The sequence below is a fragment of the Plecotus auritus genome (assembly GCF_963455305.1).
Source record: "Plecotus auritus genome assembly, chromosome: 4".
Taxonomy (NCBI): Eukaryota; Metazoa; Chordata; class Mammalia; order Chiroptera; family Vespertilionidae; genus Plecotus; species Plecotus auritus.
The window spans coordinates 31,306,654-31,334,212 of NC_137775.1; the positions used below are offsets into that span (position 1 = coordinate 31,306,654).

At 44.9% G+C, this 27,559-nt stretch overlaps 2 protein-coding genes across 5 annotated transcripts in view; one reads left to right on the forward strand and one right to left on the reverse strand.

Moving 5' to 3' along the window:
- ZC2HC1B (zinc finger C2HC-type containing 1B) overlaps window positions 1-12,209 on the forward strand; it is a gene marked incomplete at both ends in the record, with an annotated part of 44,085 nt that extends 31,876 nt beyond the window's left edge. Inside the window, 3 exons of the mRNA XM_080663870.1 lie at window positions 357-496; window positions 3,609-3,717; window positions 12,139-12,209. Of these exons, the coding sequence (XP_080519996.1) occupies window positions 357-496; window positions 3,609-3,717; window positions 12,139-12,209 (320 nt within the window). The remainder of the gene's footprint in view (window positions 1-356; window positions 497-3,608; window positions 3,718-12,138) is intronic.
- A 2,312-nt stretch (window positions 12,210-14,521) lies between these two features.
- Window positions 14,522-27,559, reverse strand: part of PLAGL1 (PLAG1 like zinc finger 1) — a 51,681-nt gene continuing 38,643 nt past the window's right edge. For all 4 annotated transcript variants that reach the window (XM_080663758.1, XM_080663759.1, XM_080663757.1 and 1 more), the window contains 3 exons: window positions 21,634-21,759; window positions 21,322-21,519; window positions 14,522-16,911 (listed from right to left, as the gene is read on the reverse strand). In XM_080663758.1, the coding sequence (XP_080519884.1) occupies window positions 15,684-16,911; window positions 21,322-21,473 (1,380 nt within the window). In that variant the 5' untranslated portion in view covers window positions 21,474-21,519; window positions 21,634-21,759 and the 3' untranslated portion in view covers window positions 14,522-15,683. The remainder of the gene's footprint in view (window positions 16,912-21,321; window positions 21,520-21,633; window positions 21,760-27,559) is intronic.

A 27,559-nucleotide genomic window follows, 5' to 3' on the forward strand; every position in this document is an offset into this window, starting at 1 on the left:
CCGCAGCGGGTTCTAGGATCTTTTTCTTTCATGATGGAGCAGGGTTCATATCCTATTTATTTCCCTTCCTATAGTCCAGTGGTCGGCAAACCACGGCTCACGAGCCACATGCGGCTCTTTGGCCCCTTGAGTGTGGCTCTTCCACAAAATACCACGTGCGGGCGTGCACGTACAGTGTGATTGAAACTTCATGGCCCATGCGCAGAAGTCGGTTTTTGGCTCTCAAAAGAAATTTCAATCCTTGTACTGTTGATATTTGGCTCTGTTGACTAATGAGTTTGCCGACCACTGCTATAGTCCATTTCAGAGTTGTTTTTGAAACGCTAATTGCCTTTTGTTGTTATCCTTACGTTCAGATTATATTCAGTGCCCGTATTGTCTGAGGAGGTTTAATGAAAATGCAGCCAGTCGGCATATTAATTTCTGCAAGGATCAGTCTTCTCGCCGAGTCTTTGATGCAGCCCAGACAGCAGCCAAACTGGAGTCCAGAGTGCAGGTAAGCCTCTCTCCCAGGTGTCCTCGCAGGCCTGGGGCCAGCAGGTGGTTTGGTGGGGAACCTGCTACCCATCCTGAGAAACGTGAGCATCACCATAGCCGGTCACAGTCACCCATCTTCACGGGAGCAGGCTCCTTCTGAGTTCCCAGCTTACCACTCCTCTGGGTGTTGTAGGAACAAAATATTTCTATAGTGTTTGCAGTTTCTTAGAATGAAGACTTGAAAATATAAGTGGTATTTCTGTAGAATTATGGTAAGGCTCTGTGTCCAACGGTGGTTATCAGCCTTCACCACCCCAAAAAGTGTTGTGACCCTCAAATGAAACTGGCCTGCGTGGGGAAAGCCGCCACAGGGGATCGGTCTAGGCTGTGCCTTTTGCTCTGTAGAGGCAGGTGTTTTAAAAGCCACAGAATCAGCAAGTTAGAAAAATGGAAGCAACTGTTATAAATAGATACAAATAAGTAAGATGACAACAGAAGACAATAGACGGATAGAAACAGACAGAACCAGAGCCAGTAGGAACATCGCTTACCGTGGAGCATAAAAACTGTTCGTTGTACCAGTAAACATGGTTCAGACATCAAGAAAAGACTAAATTGGTCTGAAGACTTAGGAGTAGGAAATATGTTTAGAAAGATTTCTATGAAATGCAATCCCTCATGGGGGTGGGGCCCTCTCCAGCCACAGCTCACCCCCGCTGTGGGCCCACTCCATCTGCACATGAATTAGGCAGTCCTGAACATCTTCTGAACCGCACCGGCTAGGTGCTGGCTGCCTGGGAGGGAGAGGACTTGGAAGCAATGCTGTAGGAAGGGTGGTAGCTGACATCTGTAGGGGCACGGCGACAGAGGAAGAGGCCACTGGGATCCAGGGACGGCTTCAAAGAGGAGCAGACATTTCCCCGCCTGGGTCCAGCTTGTGGCCTGAGGAGCCCAGCGTGTTAAAGCACAGATGCCCCAGAGAGAGCGACAGGATGGATGGGGCCAGGCGGGCGTCGGATCTAGAAGGGCTTGGAGACAAGCCAGTTCAGAGAGGAGGAAAAGGGGGATTGCGTGGTGAGGGGCCCTGAAGGCCGCGGCCCCCCAGCCCGAGGCCCACCAGCCCGAGGGCCTGGCAGCAGGGATTGGAGGGTCCCCAGGGACCCAGGAAGTTCTCTTTGCGCGTCCTGTCACCTCTTCCCATGATGCTTCTGCTTTCTCTTCTCCCTGACTTCCTAGGCCTTCTGTCTACTTGTCTATGATCAGCCCATGTGTCACTCTGTGGGCTGTGCTGACTGGTTGAACAGCATAGACTGAAGTGACATGGGGTTGGTTTTTTTCAGAAAGATTCCCCTTCTACTTGGTGTTCAAGATGGATTGGCAGGAGTTATGGTGAAAAGCCACAGCAACAGGGAAAGAATTATGGGCTGGAATGAGAGGACTAATGGGGGTGGTTGGGTGGGGGGAAATTTTAAGAAATAATTGATGGGACTGAGAAGATGGTTGGATATGGGGGGGGGGGTCAGGGTGGACAAGAAGGTTTTTAGCTCCAGAGCCTGGGCAGATAATAATACTGCACATCTAGATAAAGGAACACAGGAGGGAGGGGATGGGTGTGTTGGTGGAGCAGGCAGGGTGGTTATGATAAATATAGTTGTAGAGATTCAATCTCTACCCCTGAAATAGTATGGGAGACAGTGCAATGAAGAAAGAGTCCAGATTCTGCAATCAGCAGTTAGGATTTTAATCTCAGTCCTGTGATTGACTATCTGCAGGCAAACTTGGTCAAGTTAGTTAAATTCTCACTTTCATCTGTACCTTGCCGGGTTGTCGGGAGGATAATGTATAATAAAGTGAAGCACCTTCCTGTAGGGGTCCCTGGCTTTCCTCATTCCCCGTCACCCCACCCCGCTGACCCTTTCTAGGAGTCCTTTCCTGTGGGTGGAAAAGTCACCCCGATTTGGAGGGGATATGACTGCTCTGGCTTGAATTCAACTTAATTTTGGAAAAGTTTTCTTAGTATAACTCTACCTCCTCTTTCTCAAGCATAAAGGGTGGAGTACATTTCTTCGAATGGTTCTTCTGGCCAGTTCCCGAAGTGAGTCGGGGTTTAGTGGGGCCAAAGGGAGCGCTGGGAAGCAGCAACGGAAGTGCTTTTTATTCCTGAAGGAGGCCAGCTGGCCGTCCCGCCTGGAACCGGGGCCTTGGCCCTGGTCCCCGCCTTGTTTTCCAGAGCTAAGTGGAGATTGGGAACACAGAAGAAAAACTGCTTGCTTTCTGAGTCAACTCGCTGTGAGTGTGTCTGAACAGCAGGGCTTGTTTCCCCACGCCAGCTCGGCCACGCTGGGGCCTGCCTCAAAGGGAAGTGCATTCAGAAGTGGGGCAGAAAGGGAGGGGCCCGCTCAGTTCTGAAGGGCTGTTAACAGCACAGCTGAAACGTGTTTCTATTTTAAATAAAATCAACTTTACAAAAGTGCTATACCCTCTGAAAATAGCTCTGTTTGTTTGGATGGGGATGAACTGCCGGCTATAATCTCAGAGCTAGCCTCGCCCAAGTGAGAATTCTCACTTGAGAAACAGGTTATCTTTATGTTGTTTCCATGGAGATGTTGCGGGGATCGGTCAGGGGGTAGCAAGGCGCCACCGAGGAACCTTTTGGTCCTTATTCTGCATTCATGTACCTCTTCTGCTCCTGCGGCTCAGTGGGGAGGGCTGTGGTGCAGGGATGTTGGACTCCATGTTTAAAACATTCGCTGCCTGCCAATGTCTGTTTTTCTTCTCTGGTCGTGTATTTAAAAACAAAAGCATCTTCAAGTGTAATGAAAAACTAAAAATGTTCCGTTACTGTCCTTACTGACATGAAGTGATGTCCTCTGTCTCCACACAACTGATTTTACAGGATTAACTTCGAAATCTCCCCGAAGGTGCTATTATGAAATGGAAGCTCCTGCACCCTGTCATGGCTCTGAGCACCAGCAGGGAGGTTAGGAACCAGGCCAGCTAAGGCGCAGGGTGCACGTGTCCCCGTCCCCGGGTGCAGCTGGTCCCAGGGTGACTCCAGTCCGAGGTGGCTGAGTGGAAAGCTTTCCTCCTGTGTGCTGCCTGAGGTTATAGATCTGCCCCCTCTCTCGTAGGGAAGGGCTCAGATGAGTCCAAGAAAAGAGCCGACTGTCACCAGTGCCGTGGGAGCTCTGCTGCAGAACAGGGCCCTTGAGGCCACGAGAGGGGCCCCGGCCAGGCCAGGTAAGTCAGAGTAAGCATCGCAACCATCGCGTGCCAGCGTCAGAGGCAACCACCGTGGGCTGTGGGGTTCGTGGGCTGCCGGCAAAAGCTGTGATATCCAGTGTTGCTTATGGATATAAAGACACATGGGTTTGTTTGAGGAAAAAGCTTATTTGCTGAGAGGGCACAATTCCTAATTCATCAGGTTTGGGTAACTCTGACAACATATAGAGTCAGATCTGATTACAGCAGCAGGGTCTTCTAGAACCATCATTCCCTGGCTATTAAAATTGAGAAGAGATGAAGAATGGGAGATAACAGCTTATCAGATGTGATGAAAAGAAGAGAAAACAATCTCAGAGAGAGATCTGCACTCCCATGTTCATTACAACATTTTTCAAGTAGCCAAGATACAGAAGCAACCTACTGAGGAACGAATAGATAAAGACCGGGTGCATAATGTACACAATGGAGTACTATTCAGCCATAAAAAAGAAGGAGGTCCTGCCATCTGGGACAACATGGATGGGCATTGAGGATATTATGCTAAGTCAAACTCAAACACAGAGACCGCGTGATGATTGCCAGGGGTAGGAGTGGGGTGGGAGAATGGGGAGATGTTGGTCGAAGGATACAATATTGCAGTTATAAGATGAATAATGAAACCGTGTACTAGAGTTAACAATATTGTATCACATACTTAAAAGTTGCCAAGAGAGCAAATCTTAAATGTTCTCACCACCACACACACAGAAGTTAACTATGTGAGGTGATGGATGTTAACTAACTTCATTGTGGTAATCAATTCACAATATGTTCATAACCAAATCATCACATTGTGCACCTTAAGCTCATACAATATCATATTCAGTTATAGCTCAAGAAAGCTGAAGAAAGAAAAAGGGACGTGTTTCCTGTCTAGAACAAAATAATGTCTGCAAAGTAACAGAAAGGCATAGCCCCATTGCAGTACTTATTTACATGCTAGACCCATTTCATTTAATCCTCACAACAGTCCTCCCAGTGTTTTCATCTGTGGAAAGGGACACTGAAGCGGGGAGGCAGGTTACTTGTTCAAGCACACAACTGGTAGCAGAGGAGGTGGGTTAAATCTCTCTCTCCTGTGGTCTCCCTCTTCTTTGAGCTGCATTAATAAATGTGGCATTCTTCTTTATTAATGATCAGCACACACTGTGAAGGCAAGGTGAATTAATTCATGGCCATATGGCACCTCTGGCCAGGAGTCTAATTTTGCAGGTATTAATAAGAGCCAGAGTCAGAACTGCCAGTTTCATAGTTCATACACAGCACAGGAAAGTTTATTATTAGTTTTTAAATTCCTCATGAGTTGCTTACCATGGGCTAAAAATTGAACGAATATTTTAAAATTTCCCCATAGCCCCGTAAACCCAAGTCAGTAGTTTTTTCCTGATTTGTGAGAATTTAGTAATGCGTTAGATTTTAGTATTCACACACACACACACACACACACACACACACACACACACACATCAAATTATGTATGTATTCGTTGGTCAAACTTTCACTAATAAGCTTTTTATTTAAAGTATAATGATTAATGTCCTTCAGAAAAGGCAGTTTCTTTATATTATGGATGATTTTCTTATTTTTTCCAAGAATATGTTATAATGTTCCCTTTCCAGTAAAAAGCACTCCTTTGAGTTTGAGGTCAAACCTTATTTGCCAAGAGGGAATATTTCTTAATTCATCAGGATTAGGGAACTCTGACAACATGCAAAGTTGAGTCCAAGTACAGCAACAGAGTCTCGGGCCTCTATTCCCTGGTCTAGTAAACTTGGAAAGAGATTTGGAAATGAGAGAGGACAGCATGTCAGGTGCAGTGTTGAAAATAAGAAAAGAGTTTCCTTGCTTGAACTAAGTAATTTTTAAAAAATCAGCAGAAGGCCTAAGTGAGAACTCAGAAGTCCTGTGTCTCAGTACATTAAGAAGAACATTATAAAGACACCATTCTGTTACACTAGGAAATAGATTAGTAGGCCAGCAGATGTAAGCAAAATGGAATTGTACTTGCTTTTCACTAGGTAATGGTGGTTTATAACCACTGTGATGTTGCTAAGGAAAAGGCGGAGTTTTTAACATGGCCCACACTGGGTTCTCTACCACCACCTGCCCTCACCATCACTATTTCCTGTGGCTCCAGCCCCTGTGGCTTCTGTGGTGGTCCTTGAGCTCACAGGCCTGCACATTCCCAGTCCAGCCTTTGCACGGGCCGCTCCCTCTGCTGAAAACCCAAACCCTCCCTCACTAATCTGCACTGTTCACCTCTCACTCCCTTCAGTTTTTTGCTGAGTGTCATCCTCAAATGAGGCCCCCCAACCTACATTTAAAATTAATTAATTTCTCCACAATTTCCTCTGAAGGCAGGGATCTGTCTATTTTTTATTTTACTGCTACAACTCTACCTGTTAGAATTGTTCATGGCATATGTGAGGTGCTCAACAAATACTTTTTGAATGAAATGTATGGTAAAAAGTAGATATCTTGATTCTGTAATTTCCCTCTTAAGTTATTGGCCTATGTATATAATTGTCATGTTAATTAGCTTTATGAGAAAGCATTTTGCATTTCTTATCCCCACCCCAAGATTTTGACAATTTTTATTGAGAACTAGAGGCCTGGTGCATGAAAATCATGCATGAGGGGTGGCGGGGGAGGGGGGAGGTCCCTAAGCCCAGCCTACACCCTCTTCAATCTGGGACCCCTCGGGGGATGTCTGATTGCTGATTTAGGCCCAATCCCTGCGGCACTGGACCTAAACCAGCAGTCGAATATCCCTCTCGCAATCCAGGACCACTGGCTCCTAACCGCTTGCCAGCCTGCCTGATCGCCCCTAACCACTCTACCTGCCTGCCTGATCACCCCTAACCACTTGCCTGCCTGCCTGATTGCCCCTAACTGCCTCTTCTTGCTGGCCTGGCCACCCCCTAACAGCCCCCCTGCTGGCCTGGTCGCCCCCTAACTGCCCCCCCCTGCCAGCCTGGTTGCCCCCTAACTGCCCCCTGTCAGCCTGGTCGCCCCCAAACTGCCTCCCTGTTGGCCTGGTTGCCCCCTAACTGCCCCGCTACTGGCCTGGTCGCCTGCTAGCTGTCCAGAAGTCAGACGTCCAGAGGATGTCTGGTCTACCTGGTCTAATTAGCATATTACCCTTTTATTAGTATAGACTAGAGGCCCGGTGCACAAAATTCGTGCATGGGGGGGAGGGGTGTGTCCCTCAGCCCAGCCTGCACCCTCTCCAATCTGGGACCCCTTGAGGCATGTCTGACTGCCCATTTAGGCCTGATCCCGGTAGGATCAGGCCTAAATGGGCAGTCAGACATCCCTCTCACAATCCAGGACTGCTGGCTCCCAACTGATCGCCTGCCTGCCTTCCTGATTGCCCCTAACCACTTCTGCCTGCCAGCCTGATCACCCCCTAACCACTCCCCTGACAGCCTGATTGATGCTTCACTGCTCCCCTGCCAGCCTGATTGCCCCTAACTGCCCTCCCCTGCAGGCCTGGTCACCCCCAACTGCTCTCCCCTGCAGGCCTGGGTCCCCCCCCCCCCCCAACTGCCCTTCCCTGCAGGCCCGGTCACCCCCAACTTCCCCGCTCTGCTGGCCTGGTCACCTCTAACTCCCCTCCCCTGCAGGCTTGATCACCTTCAACTGCCCTCCCTTGCAGGCCTGGTCCCTCCCAACAGCCCTCCCCTGCTGGCCATCTTGTGGTGGCCGTCTTGTATCCACATAGGGGCAGCCATCTTTGACCACATGGGGGCAGCCATCTTGTGTGTTGGAATGACAGCCAATTTGCATATTACTCTTTTATTAGATAGGATAGAGGCCTGGTGCACAGGTGGGGGCTGGCTGGTTTGCCCTGAAGGGTGTCCCGGATCAGGGTGCAGGTTCCCTTGGGGCGTGGGTGGCCTGGGCGAGGGGCCTGTGGTGGTTTGCAGGCCAGCCATGCCCCCCCCACCCCGGCAACCCAAGCAGAGGCCCTTGTATCTGGGATTTATTTATCTTCTACAATTGAAACTTTGTAGCCTTGAGAGGAGGCCAGGGCTGGCCAAGGGGGGGGGGGGTGGGAAGCTTGGCTTCCTCCATCACCAGGGAATCCCAAGCCTCCTGCTCACTCCGTGGCCGCAGCCATTTTTGTTGGGATTTATTTATCTTCTATAATTGAAACTTTGTAGCCTTGAGTGGGCCAGCCAGGGTGTGCGGGAAGCTTGGCTTCCTCCATTGCCAGGGAAACCCAAGCCTCCTGCTCGCTCCGTGGCTGCAGCCATCTTGGTTGGGTTATTTGCATACTTGCTCCTGATTGGCTGGTGGGTGTGGCTTGCGGGCGTAGCGGAAGTATGGTCAATTTGCATGTTTCTCTTTTATTAGTGTAGGTAACCCTCAGGAATACATATGAGAATGATTGGATCAGGGTGAATTTGTTGATATGGGTGCACTGACCAGAGATTGTGTATTCAGTGTTTTAGCTTGAACAACTGGGAATGGCTTGAACAGTTTGCAATGATGTTTGATTTTTTTACCTGTGCCAAAGACTTAAGATGCCTTTTCAATTTAATTTCTTGTTTTTTTCCCATGGCCTTGCATGGATTCAGAGCTTCTGGAAAGGAAGCAGAAGTATATTGATGTGTAGAGTGGGGTGGGGTGAATTCTCAAAAATGTTTAAGGCTTGGAGAAAAGCACTGAGTGCCTTTGCTGATGTCAACAGACCTGTGTGTGAATCAGATTCACATCTACTATCCATTGTATTTGTTCTGGTCAGTATTCATCTATTTGTAATATTAGGGTCTTTTAAAAATTGTTGTTGTTGAGCTTTGCTATATCTAGATTGCCAATCAGTCGTTTAGGCCATTTGTTGTCACTTGCCTTCCACATAAATCCTATTATTGTCTTTTCATCTAGCTGGTAGTTAACCCCTTAAAACTTTGGTTTTCATTCTTCAACTCTCTTGAGTGAAATATGTATTTGGTATCTCCCATGTATAACATTTTGTTCTAAATTCACAGTCAGGGGAGGTATGTGTGTGTAAGTCTTAATCCTTATCCATCCTAGAGTCTTATGAGAAGATATGCGTGTGCAGGAGAATCTAATACAAAGGAGCATGTGATGTTATATGAAGTTGGTACACATGCCAGGGATGTTTAAGAAGATTCATTGAACACATAATTAGTATGCATGATTGTTTCTTGCGTCTGTGGGTTCTTAAAAGTCTAGAGGGGTAGCAGTCAATATTTAACAGTGGGATGTAAACTAATATTTAGCAATGGGATACAAAGCTCCTGAGGAAATACAAGAACAAGATCAGCTTTGCCCAGGAGGCTGCGTCTGAGAGAGGAAGCCTGTGGAGGTGGCAGCCTTAAGATGAGCTTTCAGGGTGAGCTAGATTTTTACCAGTGGAGAAAAGTTGCAAAGAGATTGAACACAGAGATGAAAATGAGAATGCAGGGGACAAACTGTGGAAACAAGTGGCCCATCAAAGCATAGAGCAGAGTAGGGATGTGAATAGAAATTAAAGCTGGAGTGGAAGGCTGGCCCTAGAGCAGGGAGGGCTGTAATTGCTGGGTCAGGCGCGCAGGCTGTGTGTGATCCAGGCTGCCACTGTAAGTTAGGCAGTTCGGGTGACCTAGGAACTTTTCATTTCTAGCCACTTTAAGTTAGCCTGCAAAAATTTCTTTTGAGAAAGAGCATTTTCAAAAATTATCATGTCAGATATTAATACTTACTGTAAAAAATATTGGAAAATGGAGGAACAGTATGAAGAAAAAAAATCATCCAAAATTGCACACCCTGACATGACTGATCATTGTTAACATTCATAAGTTTTTCAATTTTTTTCCTTTTATCAAAATTAGGATCATAGTCCATGTATATACATCCTGATTTTTTTTTTCACTAACAAATTTTGAACATTTCCCTATGGCAAAAGAATTTCTTTTCTTTCTTTTTTTTTAAGATTTTAAATTTATTTGATTTGCATGTGACAGAGATTCAGCTAAACTTTGTTCATCAGGCTAGCAGTATGCTTTTTGTACTTGTAACACTTAGATTCTGATATACAACATTGTAGTAACATACTGATAATTCAAACTTGAGAGCTAAATAGTACATTCTTTTTACCCTGTGCAGAATAAATTCTACCTTTAAAAAACAGCATTTATAATATTAAAATTCATATTGTTTATATGGTTTTGTGATTAAGTTACTAAAATGTTTTGTCACTGTGAATCATTTGGGTTAGTACAAATATGATAGGATTGTTAAAAGTTGCCTATAAATACATAACACTACTCCTGATTTTTAAAGTGTGGAAAAGGATTATATTAAAATAAGTTTATTTCTCATGTTAGAAATGAGCAAATTTTGTAAAATAAAATTGAAAGCTTCTTGGTCACAACTGTTAACTACCAGCCTGAGACAGATTTTATTCTTTTATACTTGTCTGAAACTTTTTGTATCACAGAAAGTTAACAACTAATCTGATGAAGATTTATAAAGCTGTAATATTCCAATATAGCCTCTTCTATGTCAAGCATTTAAAATGTCCAGAACCGAACTATATATTAAACAGAACATAAATAAGACGGTAAATAAATAAATGAAGAGAAGAATTTCTTTAAAAACATAGTATCACATCGCAATTATACTGTGTAATTTATTTAGCTGTTTTCCTGGTGGTAAGCAGGTCAATTGTGTCTACTTTTTTGCTATACTAAATAACTCCCTTCTTCATGGACAATAGGCCACACTTAATTCTACCCTCTTCTAAGCACTTCATATATTAATCCTCATTTAATCCTCAAAAGGGGATAAATGTACTATTCATATCCCTAGTTTATAGATGAGAGAGGAAAAGCAATTTGCACAAGTAATTTAATAGGAAATGGTAGAGCCAACCAAATCTTTGTCTGCTTTGGGAAAACTAGGTCAAAAATATATAGACACTAAGGAGTTAGTAAAATATATATTATACTAGTAGCCCTGCGCACGAATCCGTGTGCCAGTAGCTCACTGCCGCCCTCCTGTAGCTCCCCCCGCCCCCCGCCCCCCCTCTTAGCTTGCTGCCTGCCCCCTCCTGTGGCTCTCCGCTGCCCGCTTGTAGCTCGCTGCCCCACCCTCCTGCTGATCCGCGATCTGGTTGTTACGTGGTCGGTCTTTACGCGGCGTAACGGGTAATTAGCATATTCCTCTTATTATACAGGCTATTGTATATATAATATATATATGATATGTATATATAAATATATGTATAATTGTTTTAGAAAAAGGTCTGGCTCTTCCTTTATTCCCACAAAGAGTCTAAACTTCAGATGGGAAATGGGTTTATAGCCTAGTCAGCAAATATCTACTGGTGGCTGCTTTCTCAAGGGTTTTGATATAAGAGCGACTGACTTGCTGGAAGGCACCTCTGAGCATCAGCTTCTCCAGTACCTTTATACAGAGAGACTGAGACCACTGTGAAATGTAGTTCTGGGTCCCAGAGCTGTGCTGCTTCATGTATTTAGTGACTTGCATTTTCTAACTTTGCTGGGTGGGCTCTGCTTTATTTCTGGAGCCAGTGGGTTTGATCAAGTCAAGCATCGTCCCTGCACCAGCACCCCTCCTTAAGTAGCTTCATTGTTTGGCAAATGCAGCGAGTGTCAGAGGGTCCATGCAGATCCACTGGAAGGAGTAAAACTTGCAGATCTTTGGGTAAAATGAACACTAAAGCTCTTTCTATTCCTACATGTTCTGAGTCCTTTGATAGTTTGATTCACAGTTTCCTTGCTTGGATTGTTTGGTTACTCCCCCTTCATAAAACACTCCAGGCCGTTAGACAGAGGGGACTTATTCCTTTTTACAAAAAACGATTTCTCTGAGAATCCTGCCCCATACAATGTGGTCTAAGACAGACTATGGTATGCCTGTAACCATAAACTCTTACCTCTGCATACCTAACAGAGCTGCTTGACGCAAAGGAAAATAATCCTGTTTGTGAAGCAAGTCCATCGCTATGGAAAACAGGCTTGGGGCAGGCACCTCATGCTTCCAGAAGGCTAGCATGAGAGCCGGTGAAGAATTGTGAGGGCATGGACTGCTCAGGGTACATTCTGGGACTCAGAGCAGTGGTGTGGAGAGGTGCTGAGAGTCAGGGTGTATAAACGGGGAGCCAGCTGAGGTGGCAGTCCAAAGGGCCCATCCATGGGTAAGTGGAGGGCTAGGGGAGAGAGACAAGGCTCCTGGGACAGTCCCTGGTTTTCCGTATTATTTGGCCCAGGATAGAGACTGAGTATTTGTCTATAGCTACAGAACAAAACAAAACGGAATAGAGACTTCGATCCAATGGGAGGATTTCACAATCATTCCTTTTTTTTTTCTTTCTTTCTTGCTGTTTGTTTTTACATAATAACAAATCTGTTTATGTCTGTAAAGGATTAGCTGTGGACCCTGCTTCTGGAGCAAAACTCAAACAAGGATTTACTAAATCTTCTAAAAAAGATTAACTCCTAGAGACCAGGTAAGAAAAACAAACACACTCTAATCCAGGTGTTGGTGATCATCTAATGTGCCAGGTATAGGGAATGAATGAGCCTTTAAGGGCAGGACCCCATAGCAGGCAAACCCAAGAGAAATATGGGCTAGGCTAGGTTAATGAAATATACTCTAGAAACTTTTTTGTTAAACCTCGAATTGGAAAATGATACCCATTTGGTTGTTGACTTGAAAGGGGAATGGGGTTCTTCATTTTGACCTGGAAGGGTACAGCCCGGTCCCTTTTTCTAAACACATTGCCCCCCTAAAAGCGCAGTTCCTGAAACTGACATGGAGTAGAATTGGTATGAAGTTGGGGACATTTTTCATTTTGTGAATTGTTTGTTAGAAACATTTAACATGTAGAGAAGCTTATACTAAGTATTTAACATTCTCAGTGTGACAACAATCACGTTCTAGTAAATGCCTTTTCTTTCTGCTTTTAGGCTGGCTCCCTACAGCTCATCAGCCTGGACAGCTGTGAGCCCAACCATGCCACCTGAAAGGAAGGAGCAGATGTCTGCTTCAATGCCTGATTCCTCTCGAGACATCATGTAGGACATGTAAAACCAGTGTCAAATTTTCTTATTTCCTCCCTTCAAAATATTCAAAACCAAATCATTAAACAAGGCATTCATCGTATGATAATGCTTGATTTGAAGATTCACTTGAAACATTTTTTAATGGGATATTTAATAGTCTTTTTCAAAAACGTTGCTTTGATATTAGAAATGTTTAGTAAAACAGTCTATGAAGTCTAGCATTACTTACTTACTTACTAGGAAAATCGTTTTTACCCAGCTTCATTCTACACAACAGTGGTGAAATCCCCTCTGTGATATTTTCTTCTAATAAGCATGAAATTATAAAAAGGAACAACTCCTGTTTTAAGTGTCTGTCTGTATACCGCGTAGAACTGTATCCAACACCAATGCACACAGTTGGCTTTGGGGGAACACAGCAGTGGAACAGGTTACAATAACCTTCCTACCCAGCGGGAAGGATGCTCTATGCGGCTCAAACCATTTATTTATCTCGGACAAATCAGACACCAACTTTTCATCTCAACATTGGTTGCTAAACTCTGTGGGGAGGTGGTCTTGCAACTATTTTTGTCACCTTAGGGGTTAACAAGTTCTTTTTGTAGAGTCATTTATACTTAACTCATGCTTCTTAATCAAATAATTTTTATTTTTTCTCCAACTCAGGGAATTGTAATTAGGAATTAAAAGCCATTTTCTTGTCTAAATTTAAGTAGGAGAACCCCAAACTACTCCCTCTTATAATGCAGCAAACACAACATCTGAAACGCTTTGGATATGTATTTGGGGATCACATCCTATGTTTTATGCTCAGGGAAGTCAGGTGTATGTCCTAGAACTGACTGAAGACTACTAACTAGGCCATGCGTCTGGGGAGGATGTAGCCCAGGTAAGCCACTCCTCTCTCTCCTTTCTCTGGGCGATTGCTTCCCTCGCAGAGATAAGAGGGGCTATGGGAGCTGATGCAGACATCCCAGACGTGGACTCCCACTGGTGAGGTAACCTATGTCCCTTTGTCTCATTTCCTCCCCCCAGATTAAGCTGTAGTTTAAGAATCTACCATGTCGGATCCGCAGCGACAGCCCCACCCCAGGCAGCTTTCCTGAAATGCCTTGGCCCTTTGCTGTCACGGGCCCCACTGGTAAGGGCTAGGAGCCAAGGTTTCTCCCATTTGGCTGCCAGGCTTCTTTGATGGGCAAAGGAACTCGAGGCGTCCCTTTCTCTGCCTACCCCCTCCTTATTTAGAGGCAAAACAAACACAAATAAGCGTGTCAGATTTCCGAGTGGGGAATACTTTGTGAAGGAATCCCACTAAGGAATAAATTTCTAATTCATGCTAGAAAGTAATGGCAAACACCACTGTAAAACCAGCCCAGGGCAGACTGAATTTCAGTAGCTAGTATTCTGACCTGTACCAGTATATCAGGAATAAATTCTCAATATAGGAGGATTCAGAACTTTATACAGTAATTTTTAGAAATAAACTTTTAGCGTTGTGAATTTAACTGAAGCACATAAACTTCTACCTTAAATCATAATTTTACTCAAAAAAAGTTGGTTTCTAGTAGAGGCTGAATAGAGGTCAGACTACTAATTTCTGGGGGGAAGTAATGACCAGGAGGGGGCATGAGGGAGCCAGCTACTGAGCTGTTCATGTTTTGTGTCTAGATAAGGATGGTTAGGTGGTGTAACTATAAGGATGGTTAGGTGGTGTAACTATAAGTAAAAATCAAACAAGCCATAGTGAGAATTTGCAGAGTTTATTATATGTAAGATATATTTTCATATAGAATGCCTCTAAAGACAAAAGACAAAGGAGTTTTAAAAAAAGGTTAGGTTTCATATTCTTAAAACTCATTAGATACAAATTCGAGATTACAGTTACAGTTACATTGCAAAATGTTATTCTGAGTAAAACTAATATTGAATTACATGATAAATTTTAAAATGTATCTATTTATTGGTGATTAAAATATACTTAAGCAGAGTAGTACTTTAAGCCAGACAAAGCAAAGAAAAAAAATCTTGTTTAATATATATATATTTTAAAATTCCAGTAATATTTCTTAAATTCCTGTTAAAATATAATCAATATTAAAGTCAGCAAAATACTATTTTTGACTGACATTTGGATTATTTTATCACTTAACCTGGTTACACAGTGATTTTTTTTTTTTCTGTCAGATGTAACTGACAACCAGTTTAGTCTTTAAGATAAATGAAGTGATAACTCACATTGTAGCATCTTGTGGAAAATATTCAAACTACATTTAAAATGCTTGTTTAAAATGGAAACATCTATTATTCCACAAGAAATTGTTTCTGTAAAACTACAGGTTGGCTATGCAATAGTAACTACACTACATCCAACTAAAAGTAGAAGAATCCTGGGGAAAAAATACAAAGCCTACTTATAATATGCAATATAAAGGTTATTGTTGTACTTAAAAAGAAAAAAATCTCCCATTTTGGAGAAATCCAAACCTTCCCATAGTTCCCTCCTTAGGCTGTGCTACATAAAGTTATTTAGCTAACATGATTATGATCATGGCTTACGATTAAACTCAATTTGACAACTATATATAGCAGCCCTCGTCTGGATGTCGGTTATGACACTAGATAGTTGCAGTTCCATTAAAGAATACTTGCTTATTACATTTGGTACAAAGCATGAGCAAATCATGAACACTCAGGACAGATTGGCACGATACATGCAGTTCTAGAACTCTTATCTCAAGCCGGTCATAACTGAGTAAGCCATATTCCCAGTCCCGCTTTCCAAATCTTTCCTTGTATTACAACTGACATTTAAAATGCTTCATAAAACTTTAAAATGCTCCTTAAAACCTTAAAATGCTCCTTAAAACCTTTTCCAGAATGAGAAAAGTATGCTTTATAAGCCACTTATCTGAATGCATGATGGAAATGAGGCAGGATGGCAGTGCCGGTGCCTGCTGGGAAAACATGGGGGAGGGGTGGAAGGTGGAGCTGGCCCAGGCTCATGGCACTCATGGCCAGTGAGGGCTCTTGCTGCTGCTGCCCCAGGCAGCCGAGCCTGTGGGGCAGGGGCTCCCCAGGCCCCAGGGCGAGGGTGCTGTTCCCAAAGGCATTTTGGGTAGGAGGAGGGGGCAGCTGCCAGAAGCCCAACAGGGGGGAAATTTCCAGAGAGGCAGGTATGGTTATGTTCACAGCATCTATGGGTAGCTCTCTGGGCAAGTTTACTTTACCAGCGCTACCCTTAGCCAAATCAAAACCTGGGTTGAGCCTGTGAGGTGACTGAGGCTCTTGCAGAGGCAATTCCTCGAGCAAATTGATGTTGCAAAACCCTTTAGTATCTGCTTTGAGCGGCAGGTTTGCAAGTGGGGGATATGAGGTAGCAGTGGTGTACTTGTGATTCTGGAGGGGCTGAGGGGGAGAGCTGGGAGGTGCCATGGGAGGCAGGGGGATCAGGGGCTCTGGCAGCGGTGGTACTGGCTGGCAGGGTGGCTCTATGGGGTTGAGGGTGTGCACCTCAGGGGGCAAGCCACTGGCGAGCCCATTCTGCACAGAAGCTCCTAGAGCGTAAGGAGCCAGTGTGGCAGCCTTCAGCTGAAACTGAGGAGAGAGAGTGTGGAAGGCGTTCAGGAAATCGCCAGCCTGCAAACTCTCTTTCATCAGCTCCTGTAAGTGTGTCTTCTTGGTATGGCGTGTGAGGTGGTCTTTGCGCCCAAATCTCTGGGCACAAAACTGGCACAGGAAGTCCTTGCAGCCTGTGTGGACCACCATGTGGCGCCGCACGTCTTTCCGGGTGTAGAACAACCTCTCGCAGTGGTCGCACCGGTGCTTCTTCTGCTTGTTTCCGTGGGGCTTGTCTTCGGCGTGGGATTTGAGGTGGACCAGCAGCACCTCTGTGCTCCTGAGCACCAGGGCGCACACCCCACAGGTGAGGTCGCCGCTGTTGGCCTTGTGGAGGGCCAGGTGCCTCTTGTAGCCCAGCATGGTGTGGTACTTCTTCCCACACTGCTCACACACGAAGGACACCTTGTTGGGGTCATGGGTTTGGAGGTGGTTCTTCAGGTGGTCTTTCCGGTTGAACGTCTTCTCACATTGAGCACACTGGTGAGACTTCTGGGGTGAGTGGGTAGCCATGTGTCTAGGAGCAGAAGGCAGAATTTCACAATTGACCCAGGTTTTTAAGAGCCGAAGAAAGGTAGAGAAACAATACTAAAATAACAGTTTTCTCTAGGTGGTGGTTTAAGAAATCGTTTGCAGTTTTGAAGTCCTTTTCTATATTTTCCAGACTCTATACATATATAAGACTTTATAATAAAAAAACAGGTGCTGCTAAAGACAGAATGCAATTTTCACACTTGTAAAGAATATGACGAGTACATATTTTCCTAGTGTATACAAAGAAATTGCTAAACGCATACAAGTATTTAAAAATATATGATCATGAAAAATACTTTCAGGACTGGGTTAAATGGTTATTCTATACACTGAACATTCCTGAATTTCCCAAAGTGACTCAATAGGCACCCCCCCCCCAATTTTAGATTATTGTTTCTAATACAATTCCAGCTCGCCTGTATTGATTGAGACAAGTGTAGGACATAAACTAAAAAGCCTATCCTTAACCTCAGAGACAGCATCTAAGTGTACCCAGAATGCCAGCCCTAGCAACTGGGCTCTGAACCCCGCTCCTCCCAGGCAAACTTTATGCTTATGTCTTGGTCTCCTCCATTTAATACTTCCCTACCGGCTATCCTCCCTGCTGTGTGCAGCCCCTGTCTCCACTTCCTCAAGGTCCCGGGTAAAGCCCTTCAACCAAGTTCCCGAAGGTCCCTGGTGACTGCACTGGCAACGTTCACAGGACTTTCTCTAGAAGGGCCCCGGTGCTCCTCCTCGCAGCAGTTACAAGTGTTTCTTTAACTGAGCTTCAGGGGCAAGCCACAGTCATCCTGGTCAGTCTGGAATTTCAGAACAGCTAGTTTATATCTGTATTTGTAAAGCACGAGTTAGGTTTGGGAAACCACACCATTTCTATCATAGTTCCACCGAATTCCTAAAACCTAAAAACCTAATGCTATACGGGAACCCTGAGTTTGCCATCTTTAAAAAGGTTCATTCCACTAACTGTGTCATACAAAACAGCAAGTCCTATACGTTAGTGTTTCTTACAAGACAGCATCATAAACAACCGGTGGTCGCACACAGCCCCGGCTGCTTCAGCTCCCTTTGACAGTTACCTCTCAGGTGTTTTTTCTTCAGGAGCTAAAGCTTGTCCTACTGACAATTTCAATGCGATTGAGCTTGTTGATTTTGGAATTTCTAACAACTCATTTTATGAAAAAAAAATTTTTTTTTTAAACGAAACAAAACAAAACACAATGCAAGTCAAAAGTGTACCCAACCTTCTACCCTACATTGTCCACTCCTGACCCTTCCCTAGGAGGGGAACCTGTAAGGGGCCTACAGCAGCTGTTTAGAAACCAGTGGTGGTCCTTATAGCAGGAAGACTGGAAGCCAGTTGCAAAACTTAAAGCTGATCAGAATCTAATTGTCATTTTCTTAAATATAAAAAAGCAAAAACCTCAAGTCCTCTTCCCGTCTCCCTTAAAGAACAGTAGCCTGCTCTGTGCAGGGGCTTGGAAGAAAAGTTGCACCTTCCCTCCAGGACGTAAGGGCTCAGCAAGCAGAGGGATACAGATAACAAAGACAGGTGTGACCAGTGCTGATTACAGGAGCCAGTGCAGCAGGTGGCTGAGAGACCTGAAATGATGCTGATGTCTGCAAATTGCAGATATATTTAAAAACATTTGCAGGTTGCAGAAAGGGTTTTTTGAGTCTGTTCTCTCTCAAAAATAGCCACGCTCTTATACAAGTTATCCACAGAGATAGCAGCAGACATAGATGGGAGAGGGGACTGGCTGACAAACTTGGCACTGAAGCAATTTTCTATTTGGTCCAACACTAGTGACTTGGACCCCAAGGCTCTGTCCTGGATCTTCCATTCTTGCACCTCTCTGCTTTATTCTTTGTGGAGGATTTCTGTCTGATTAGATTTCATTTACCAGCCAGGGATAACTGCTCTGGGTTCACATCAAGCCATGTAAAGGCATATGACACCACTGCTCCCATTTCACCAGCTTCTGTTCCTCTGAATTTCTCACTCTCTCCTCTGCCTGGCATCCTGTCTTCCCCTTTTAACATATCCCTCGCTTACTCATGCAACAGTCTCAGCCCAGGACATAAACATCTTATGACTGAAATTACTTTAACAACTTGCTTCCTTCCCTCAACCTCTCCCCTTACCTCACAACCCATGAAACCATACTTGTCTGTCTCCTCAACAGAGCGCCATGGTGGGGTGGCACCTGGCCCACGTCAGCAGCCTTAGGACTCCTCAGGGATAGCTGCTCTAAGGGGTTTCCCCTGCCTCACCATCATCTCTCCTTGGCTCTCTCCCTCTCACTGCTTCCATCGTTTGCTGTATTGGGACCCATGTCCTCTTTCTGGTGAAGCAAGTCAGTCATTTCTCCCTCAACCTCTGCTTATAAAATGGAGTGTATGTTGTAACTGAGGGAAATGGGATGGAATGCTGCCATAGAGAGAGAGGCCAAAGCAAACCCTAAGGCACGCTGCTGTCCACCACGTCTCTGTTCCTTTCTTGGCCGTTGCTCAGGCAGAGACAAGGTGTGGGGTGGCTGTGGCGGTGGCCGAGCAGGCGGCTCTTGCACGAAGGACACTGCTGCCCTTCTCCCCCTCACCTCGCACAGCACTGAACAAGCGGCTGCCCTTGTTCAGAACTGCCACCTCCTCAATGTGGCTAAGACATCCCCTCAGTGCAGTTGACCACAGTGATCCCACCTAATTCCTGTCATTCCCATAAGCTGTGAGCACCACTGTCCTTTCCAGACACGCAGCTCTTCTATGCGCTCCTCCCCACCGTTACAGCACCCTCCTGGGGCTAGCTGAGCAGGCGCTGCTTTTGTGCTCAAGCGGCGATCATGACTGTGGACACACGAGAAGCCTCTTGCAAAACAGGAAGCCTTTGCAACAAAGTAGGTGCACACAGTAGGCACTCAGTACTCACATGTACGGCAACTAGAGAGTGGCCTAGGTACAGAGCACTTTTGAATTTTTAGAAACTTAAGCATTTATAATCTCATTTTAAAAATCAGTTCATTATATTGCATGATCCGTAACAGCTGTATTCTTAAGGGCCAGGAACATCATTCATATCTTTTTTTTTTAAACTCTTCCAAGATTTACTAAAAATGTGATCCTTATTTATACCACTCAGATGTAAATCCTCTCTTGCTAAATTCTATCACCTATGTACTCAAATGCGAGTAGTCTGAAAGTTGAAGCTTTCAGTTCATTTCATGAAGATTAACGGCACATATACGTCCCTTAACCAGGTATCAGAGGAAGCATGCGTCTGTGGGCATGCCACCTGTGTTGCTCTGAGGGAGCCGTGTGCACAGCAGTCGCTGTTAACCAGACTACCGTGTATATTCTGTCTTCTCTATGACGTGAGAATCCTTTGGAGGTAGACTCTACATCTCCTATACCCAATGTCCTCCTGGAAGTCCCTAAAAGGCACCCAAGAAACAATTTAGACTAAGTGTACTATTTTTTTATGGCATCTGTTGAAACAGTGGTTTCTATCCTTTGTGATATCATGGGTGCCTTTGAAAATCGGATTAGTGCACACACTCACCGTCTGTATACCCCACAGATTTCCAGAGCTTAGGGTGTCTTTTGGACCTGAATGGAGAAACTGCTCCAAAACCTTACCCTGGGAGGTGTTCCCTCCTCTGCACCCTGACTGTCAGGACCTGGACAAGCCCTCCATATTGCCACACCTGGACCATTACAACACATTTTAAATCAGTCTACTTGCCTCTTTTCTATTCTCCAAATGGCTACCAGAGCCATCATTCCAGTGTCCTAATCAAATCATGCTCTTCACTGCTTAGACTCATTAGAATAAAGGAAATCCTCTCCAACAGTGGACAGGCCTGCTGGGAGCTACTTCCTTGCCTCCATTGCGAGCCTCACCCTTTCTTCCTCCAACCCCATCCTCTGGTGAGGTTCTGGGAGCTCTTAAGGTCAAGGCTTAGGGCTTTCCCAGAACCTCCTTGCTGTCCACCTCCTGTTCGTTCTTCAGGCCACAGTTTAGGGTTGCACCATCCTGGGAAGCCTTCCAGATCGCCCCAGGAGGGGACAATGTCCTCCACCTGCACAGCTGTCAAAGTGCTCAGACTGCATTTTAAATCAAGGAGTCTGTGTGCACGACTCTCTTCCCAGCCCGAGTCGCCTCATCTTTCTGTTGTTAGATGGGGCCTATTACTGGAGGAGACAAGACACATTTGTTGAAAGAATGAGAGGGCACAGCAGAACTGTCACATGAAACTAGAGTCACACCAGAGACACGGCTTCAAGGCAGAAGTGCGCCACATTCTGCGTCCCTTTCCCGTGCAGTGTTCGGTCTGAGGACTGGCAAAGCCATGTAAAGGCGTAAGTAAAAGCACATACCTTTTCCAAAGCCTCTCACCTCATTAGTTTGTATCTGGAAACAAAAGCTTTGCCACACTCGGGGTGCAAGCACTTGAAAGGCCGCTCCTTGGAGTGAGTGAAACTGTGGATAGTGAACTTCTCCAGGGTGAGGAACGTCTGGCCACAGACCTGGCAAAGGTAGGCAGCCATGGGTTTTGCTTCTCACACCTTCCTTTTCAGATGCGCTGACCAAATGCTGTGCCAGTGAAGCACAAAAGAAAGGTTGGTCCTGAGCCCATGAGCAGAGCCACCCGCCCCCAAACTCCAGGCCAGGACAAAGGCAGCGTCCTGGGCTTGGTTCTACTCAGACCTGGGTCTCGGGAGCCACTAGCTCTGCTTCCTGCTGTCCCACAGCCTAGCGTGTGTGCAGTCTCAGGATCAGAGGGGTAAGTCTGGGCACAGATGAGATTCCAGGAGTAGAAAGGTAATCTGCAGACTGTGGAGAGAAGAGAAACCGTTTTCTTGCATTAGCTATTGGAAAACAATGCTTTTCCCTCACCCTACCCCCGCATCAGTTCAGAATCAACTACTGATGCAGCACGATGCCCTATCCTCCTGGGGGCTTTAAGGGGTCCTTTAAGAGGTGCTTTTCCGGAGTGGTGAGGAGTCGAGCACAGTGTTTTACTGGTGGGTGAAGCACTTTCTTTGTGAGGGTGATGGCTCTTCCCATAGACTCGGAACTATCTACTTCAAACCATGATCTCTGGTCAGTGTGAGGCTCAGCTGAGCAATTGAAAAAAGTTGGTGTTGGAGTGTTTTGCTGGTACAGAAACGAAAGTCATCCCTGCTTATTCAAACCGTGGGCTCTATTCCTCTCCACTCACTGTCAGCACATGTTGCTCATCACACCTGTTTAAACTTCTAGGGGATGAAACGAAATCATTTGTATGCATCCAAGGTCATTTGCTTATAAGGTTACCGTGCAGAGGGACTCGACTCTCCGATGGAAACAAGATGTGAACACAGCGAGCTCAAATCACTGGTGAACCTCTGGAGGGGGACACACTATTCCCAGGAAACAACACTGGTGATGGCTTGGGGGAAAGCTCAGGCTGCACTGAAATGTGTAGACACCATCCTCTAGTAAACTGTTTCTACTAACCTCTCCCTCTTTTGTTTATGGGGGCATTTCCTCATTCCCCAGCCTCACCCCTTTGGTCAGCCACTTCTAGGAGAACCCAAATTATTACCACCCTTCCAACCCAAGCAAAGCACCCAAAACCAGGCTCTTCTTTTTCTACCAACTGGTCATCATCTGAGGAGCCCGAGAGCCTGAGACAGCGTCACAAACAACACAGTACAACTCTGGCACCTAGGGTCCTGGAGAGTAACTTGGGGGAGGGGGGCAGGGGGAGGGGGGAGCAGGGAGGAGACGCTAACCCCTCAAGTGCCAATTAGAGACCTATATGCTGACATTAAACACCGGAGGAGCTTTTGTACACAGGCCTGCACTTTCTGTACTTTGTCAAGTAAACAGTGCTCTCATGGCCAACTGACCAATCACAGCAGGTCTTCCAGCAGTCTGTGTCCTGCAGCCATTCATTTACCGCCAAGTCTTTAGAGTTGCTCTGTATTGTAGAAAGTTCATCTTTACCTTTTCAGTTACGTTCTGATCGGAAAGCTAGAGTCCAGCTAGATGAAACTTTATTATAACAGTTCAAGCATCTTTAACTAGATCAACCCACAGCACATGTTCACAGACAAAACATACATTCCTTTTCTAGTGGCCAAAATCGCGGCAAACTTCTGTGTTCCTCATCCACTAGCTCAGATGTTTAGTGTTTGGAACGAGTTCACAGGAGCCGGCACCCGGCTGACACCCTCCCACCCTGCCACACCTGCTGGGAACCCTCAGGACTGACATGCCACACTCTGAATCGGAGCTTCGGCACTGAGCCAAAGCCGGCATCTTGGCACCAAATCATCTTTCTGAGGGCAGCTCGCACACACCTTCTCCTCTGCGACTAAGTGTGGTGACTTGCACTGAACCCTTATCCAAATCCATCTCCCCAACTCCCTGTTCCCTCACAATAACCCCGTTCATGCCTGAGGCCCTGCTTTGAGGAGTCCCCAACAACGCTGGCCACAAAATAATTCCTTCCAGGAATCCTACCCTGTGTGGCCGAGTGCTTGCTGCCAGGTCTCATGATGCGTCTACTTTTCCAGCCTCAGTCTGGCTCACACTGGCCCAGCTATAAAAGGCAGAGAGCTGAAATATGCTCAACTCATTCACTCGCAACTGCTCTGGGTTCTTCCCAAGTCTGTCAAAAAGATTAAATGTGCACACAATATGAAGTGTGAAGTTCATCTTAGCTGAACCCAAAGTAGCACTACTCACCCAGAAGGAGCTGGTTTGGGGTAAGGATTTCATAATTCTCTCACCTACTAGTACACCAATCCCCTGCATGCACACTTTTGTCAGCTTCTCAGTAAATTCATTCTCCCCAACTCTAGCTTTATGAAAGATGCCCAGTATGTCCAATAGAACTCTCTGTGATGATGGAAAAGTCACATATATGATGACTATTGAACTCTCAAAATGTGACACTGAGAAACGGAAATGTTTAGTTAAGGAGCCACGTGTGGCTGACGGCTGCAGCACAGATTCTTAGCTTCACCATCAAAGAGATGACCCTCCGGTGTTCCCCTGAAGCAAAGGAGGAGTTCATGTAGATGTAGTCACGTATTCTATAAATACAGCGGGAAGATTCCCCATTCAAATTCCAGCTGGGCCACTTGTTAGCTGTGTCCTGAGTTTCAGTTCCCTCATTTGTGACAGCCCCCTGGTGCATGGGCTGCTGGGAACAACCACTAAAAGAAGATGGATCTGCAAGCATGCTGTAGTCTAAAACCCTGTACAGATATGTGGGATTTGTGAAGAAACCGTCAGCTGGCGCATGGTTCTAACCACCCAGCTATAAATATAATGGAAAAAAGTCATATTCTCTCCCTACGTAATTCATCATCCATTATCCCTACTTGGGGGGCCGGTAGTCTGAATAACACACATGTCTACACATACAGAAAGGACATATGAGGGTGCAAGTAAAAATTAGCCTGCATTCTTTTGTTTCTCAAAAGATATCAAGGTTGACTGACTCCTTACCAAATGAAAATTTTTTCTTCAATTAAAAATAAAAAGGTGTCTGCCCTTTGGCATTAATAAAGTTTTCCCAGATCCAATCTCCAGCCACTTCCCTAGATTCAGAAGTCCAACAGTCATGGACATCATTACCTGCATTTGTCTTGGGCCTTCAAAGATGGTAAGTACATAGTCAGGGAGTTTCAGACATGGCCACATTTTATTTAAAAGCGAGGCACATTTCCTCCAACTCACTCCCCCACTGAACTTTCTCCCAAAGAACTAAAAAACGTTAAGCCAGTTAAACATTTTTATACTTATTTAACTTATTTTATTCCCAAGGCTTTTATCTGAGTTTTAGATCTGTGTGTTAAATACACCTAGCCTCATGCTAAGTGAAAAGTTAGTCCTCAGATGTTGAACTCGATTAATTATATGATAGTAAACATTCTTTAATTTCTTCAGGAAGTATTTTTTGAGGTTGAGGTTGAATTCAAATTCACAAATAGTTATTTCATTCACTGTAGCTGTGTATTTCATTAAATATGGACCTTCAAATATAAATATTTGCACAGTTTTCATGATATAATCACAAACGTCTATAAAAATAATCTTTCCCAACAGACTATAAATTCACTGTGGCCAAGGATCAAAGCTCAGCTATTTTTAAAAAATAAACCGTGAAGATAACACAACATCTCCAATCACCACGTACTTGACCAGAGCTGGCTGGCTGTTGCTGATTCCAGTCTTTGGTTGAAACCTGATGCGCTTTATGGCCACATCCTTCAAACAGACTTGTGAGTATCTTTCTAATACCTGGCAAATGCCCAACAATCCTGACAGAGAACGACAAAGGGAGGGTCTTGACCATAATTAGTCTGGTCTGAGACTCAACGCACAGATTGCATGTGAGTCTTCAGTACGGTAATATTTCAACACCTGTCACCATAGAAAGATAGTAAGTCTTCCTCCAAAACATCTCAGGACATAATTTCCAATCCCTTGATTCTAAAAATACGGAGTGATATAGATCTGCCAGTATGCCAAAGAAGGCTTGTGCCATCTGCTTCATTCTGTTCGTGCTGATTATTTTAGGGATGCGAGAGGATCAGATTGGAATAAGAACATATATACATACATATACATATATATATATATATATGTGTGTGTGTGTGTGTGTGTGTGTATGTATATATATGTATATGTATATATATATATATATATATATATATATATATATATATATATATATGGCAATAGCAAGGAAGGCTTGTGTTCCCTGAGGGCTCTGGTATATGGCAGAGGGAGAGGTCAGAGCACAACTGTAGCTCCAGGCGTCCCCAGTCATCCAATGGGGGACAAATGTTTTACAACAACCTCAAAATAAACTATGACTTCTGGCTTCTATTTCCATTGTCCCCACTGACACAATGCAAGGCCTGTTTCTGAGAGGAAACTGAATTGCCATTTTTAGTCTTCCAACTTGAATAGTCTAAGCCTTTTTTTTTTTTTTTTACACCATTCACCAACCATTCCTAGTAGATAAGAAAGTTCTATCCCAAACGTTTCTTTCATACTCCCAAAACCTGGGATTGTTTTACATCAATGTGTTCAGGCCAGTTTAAAAAGGGCCTCTAATAGGCTTCTGTTTTTTTCTTAAATAAGCAGCACTGACTTAGATGGAAAAAGAGACCATCCCTCTTGGTGCTATCAATTCCATCTGAGTCTTCACAAAGTCATTGATACTATTTCCTATACCATGGACCACATATTTTGTGCCTCAATCACAGCATTTTATTAGGTTAATAATAAAGATTCTGCCCTGGCCAGGCGGCTCAGTTGGTTGGAGCATTGTTCTGTCCACTGAGGGGTTACGGGTTCCCTGGTCAGGCAAGCTGAGAGGCTGCCGATCGATGTTCCTCTCTCACATCGATGTTTCCCTCTCTCCCTCTCCCTTTCTCTCTCTAGAATCAATAATAGTATGTCCTCAGGTGAAGTTTAAAAAAAAGTTTCTATAATAATATTCTTTTGAAATTCAAGCAGTAAACCACTTGTACAAATGTTCTATCAAACATGGATAGAGGTGATAATCTAACAGATTCTATCATGTAAGACAGGCCCACCTTCCCTCAAAATCATAGGGGTTCATTTGTCAGCATCTTTAAAAATATTTTTATATATTATTCTCCAATAAAGAACTAAGACATTATCATTAAAATCCCCTAACACCTGAGCTGACACATCATTTGGAAGAAGGCTCTTGCCTGGGATGAGCCCTTAAGCTGGATCCATAAAGCCTATGGCCCTGCTGTCTGCAGACCTCTCTTGCACAGTGGCCCAAAGGCACCCAAGGCCACAGATCAACAACTTGCTATTTCCTCAATGTGCCCCATTCTCTCATGCTTCTCTGCTCTCCATGCTATGCCCCATCCCGGAATGCCCTGCCACTCCTTGTCCACCGGGCACACTCTTCCTCTTCCTGGTCACTCCCTGGCAGAGGAATGAGCTCCTTTTCCATGTGGTGAGAGAGTGAAACTGGGAGATTACTGAGGAAGTGACAGCAATCATCCGGGTGAGACACCAGTGGTTGTGGTGAACATAAAACGAGAACACTAGAACCACGGTGGAATTAGAAAGAGAAAAACGGGTTTGGCGAGCCCTGCCTTCACCAAGGGCCCTTCTATGTTCCCTCCAGAACTATTTATTCAGCCGCCTGGGAGACACTGACCCTCCTATGGCTGAAACAACATGCCCTCATTGGTGCTTGCTGGTGGGAGCGCCTACCGACTCCACCCCTCTATTTTGCCCTGGGGGTGCTGCCCCGCACCTCACCGCCAGCGTCCCCTCCACAGCCCGCAACCTTGAGAGACTGAATTTGGTTAACTAACCCAGTGACTACACTCTTATTTTCTTAGAAATGAGGCCTAAAATAAGCAAGAGTTGAAATGATTTATCTACTATTCAGAGAGAAAATTAATAAGGAAGCTGTCTTGTTGATTACAGCACAGCTTCGGAACATCGTATGTATGCATTAAACTTGGAAAATTGAAAAAGCTCAGAGTACCTTCCATTTACAAGCAGTGTGAGTAACATCTGTGAGTCAAGATGTCCAACAGAATTAAAGTATGCAGCTTAGCAGGTCATGGAAAGC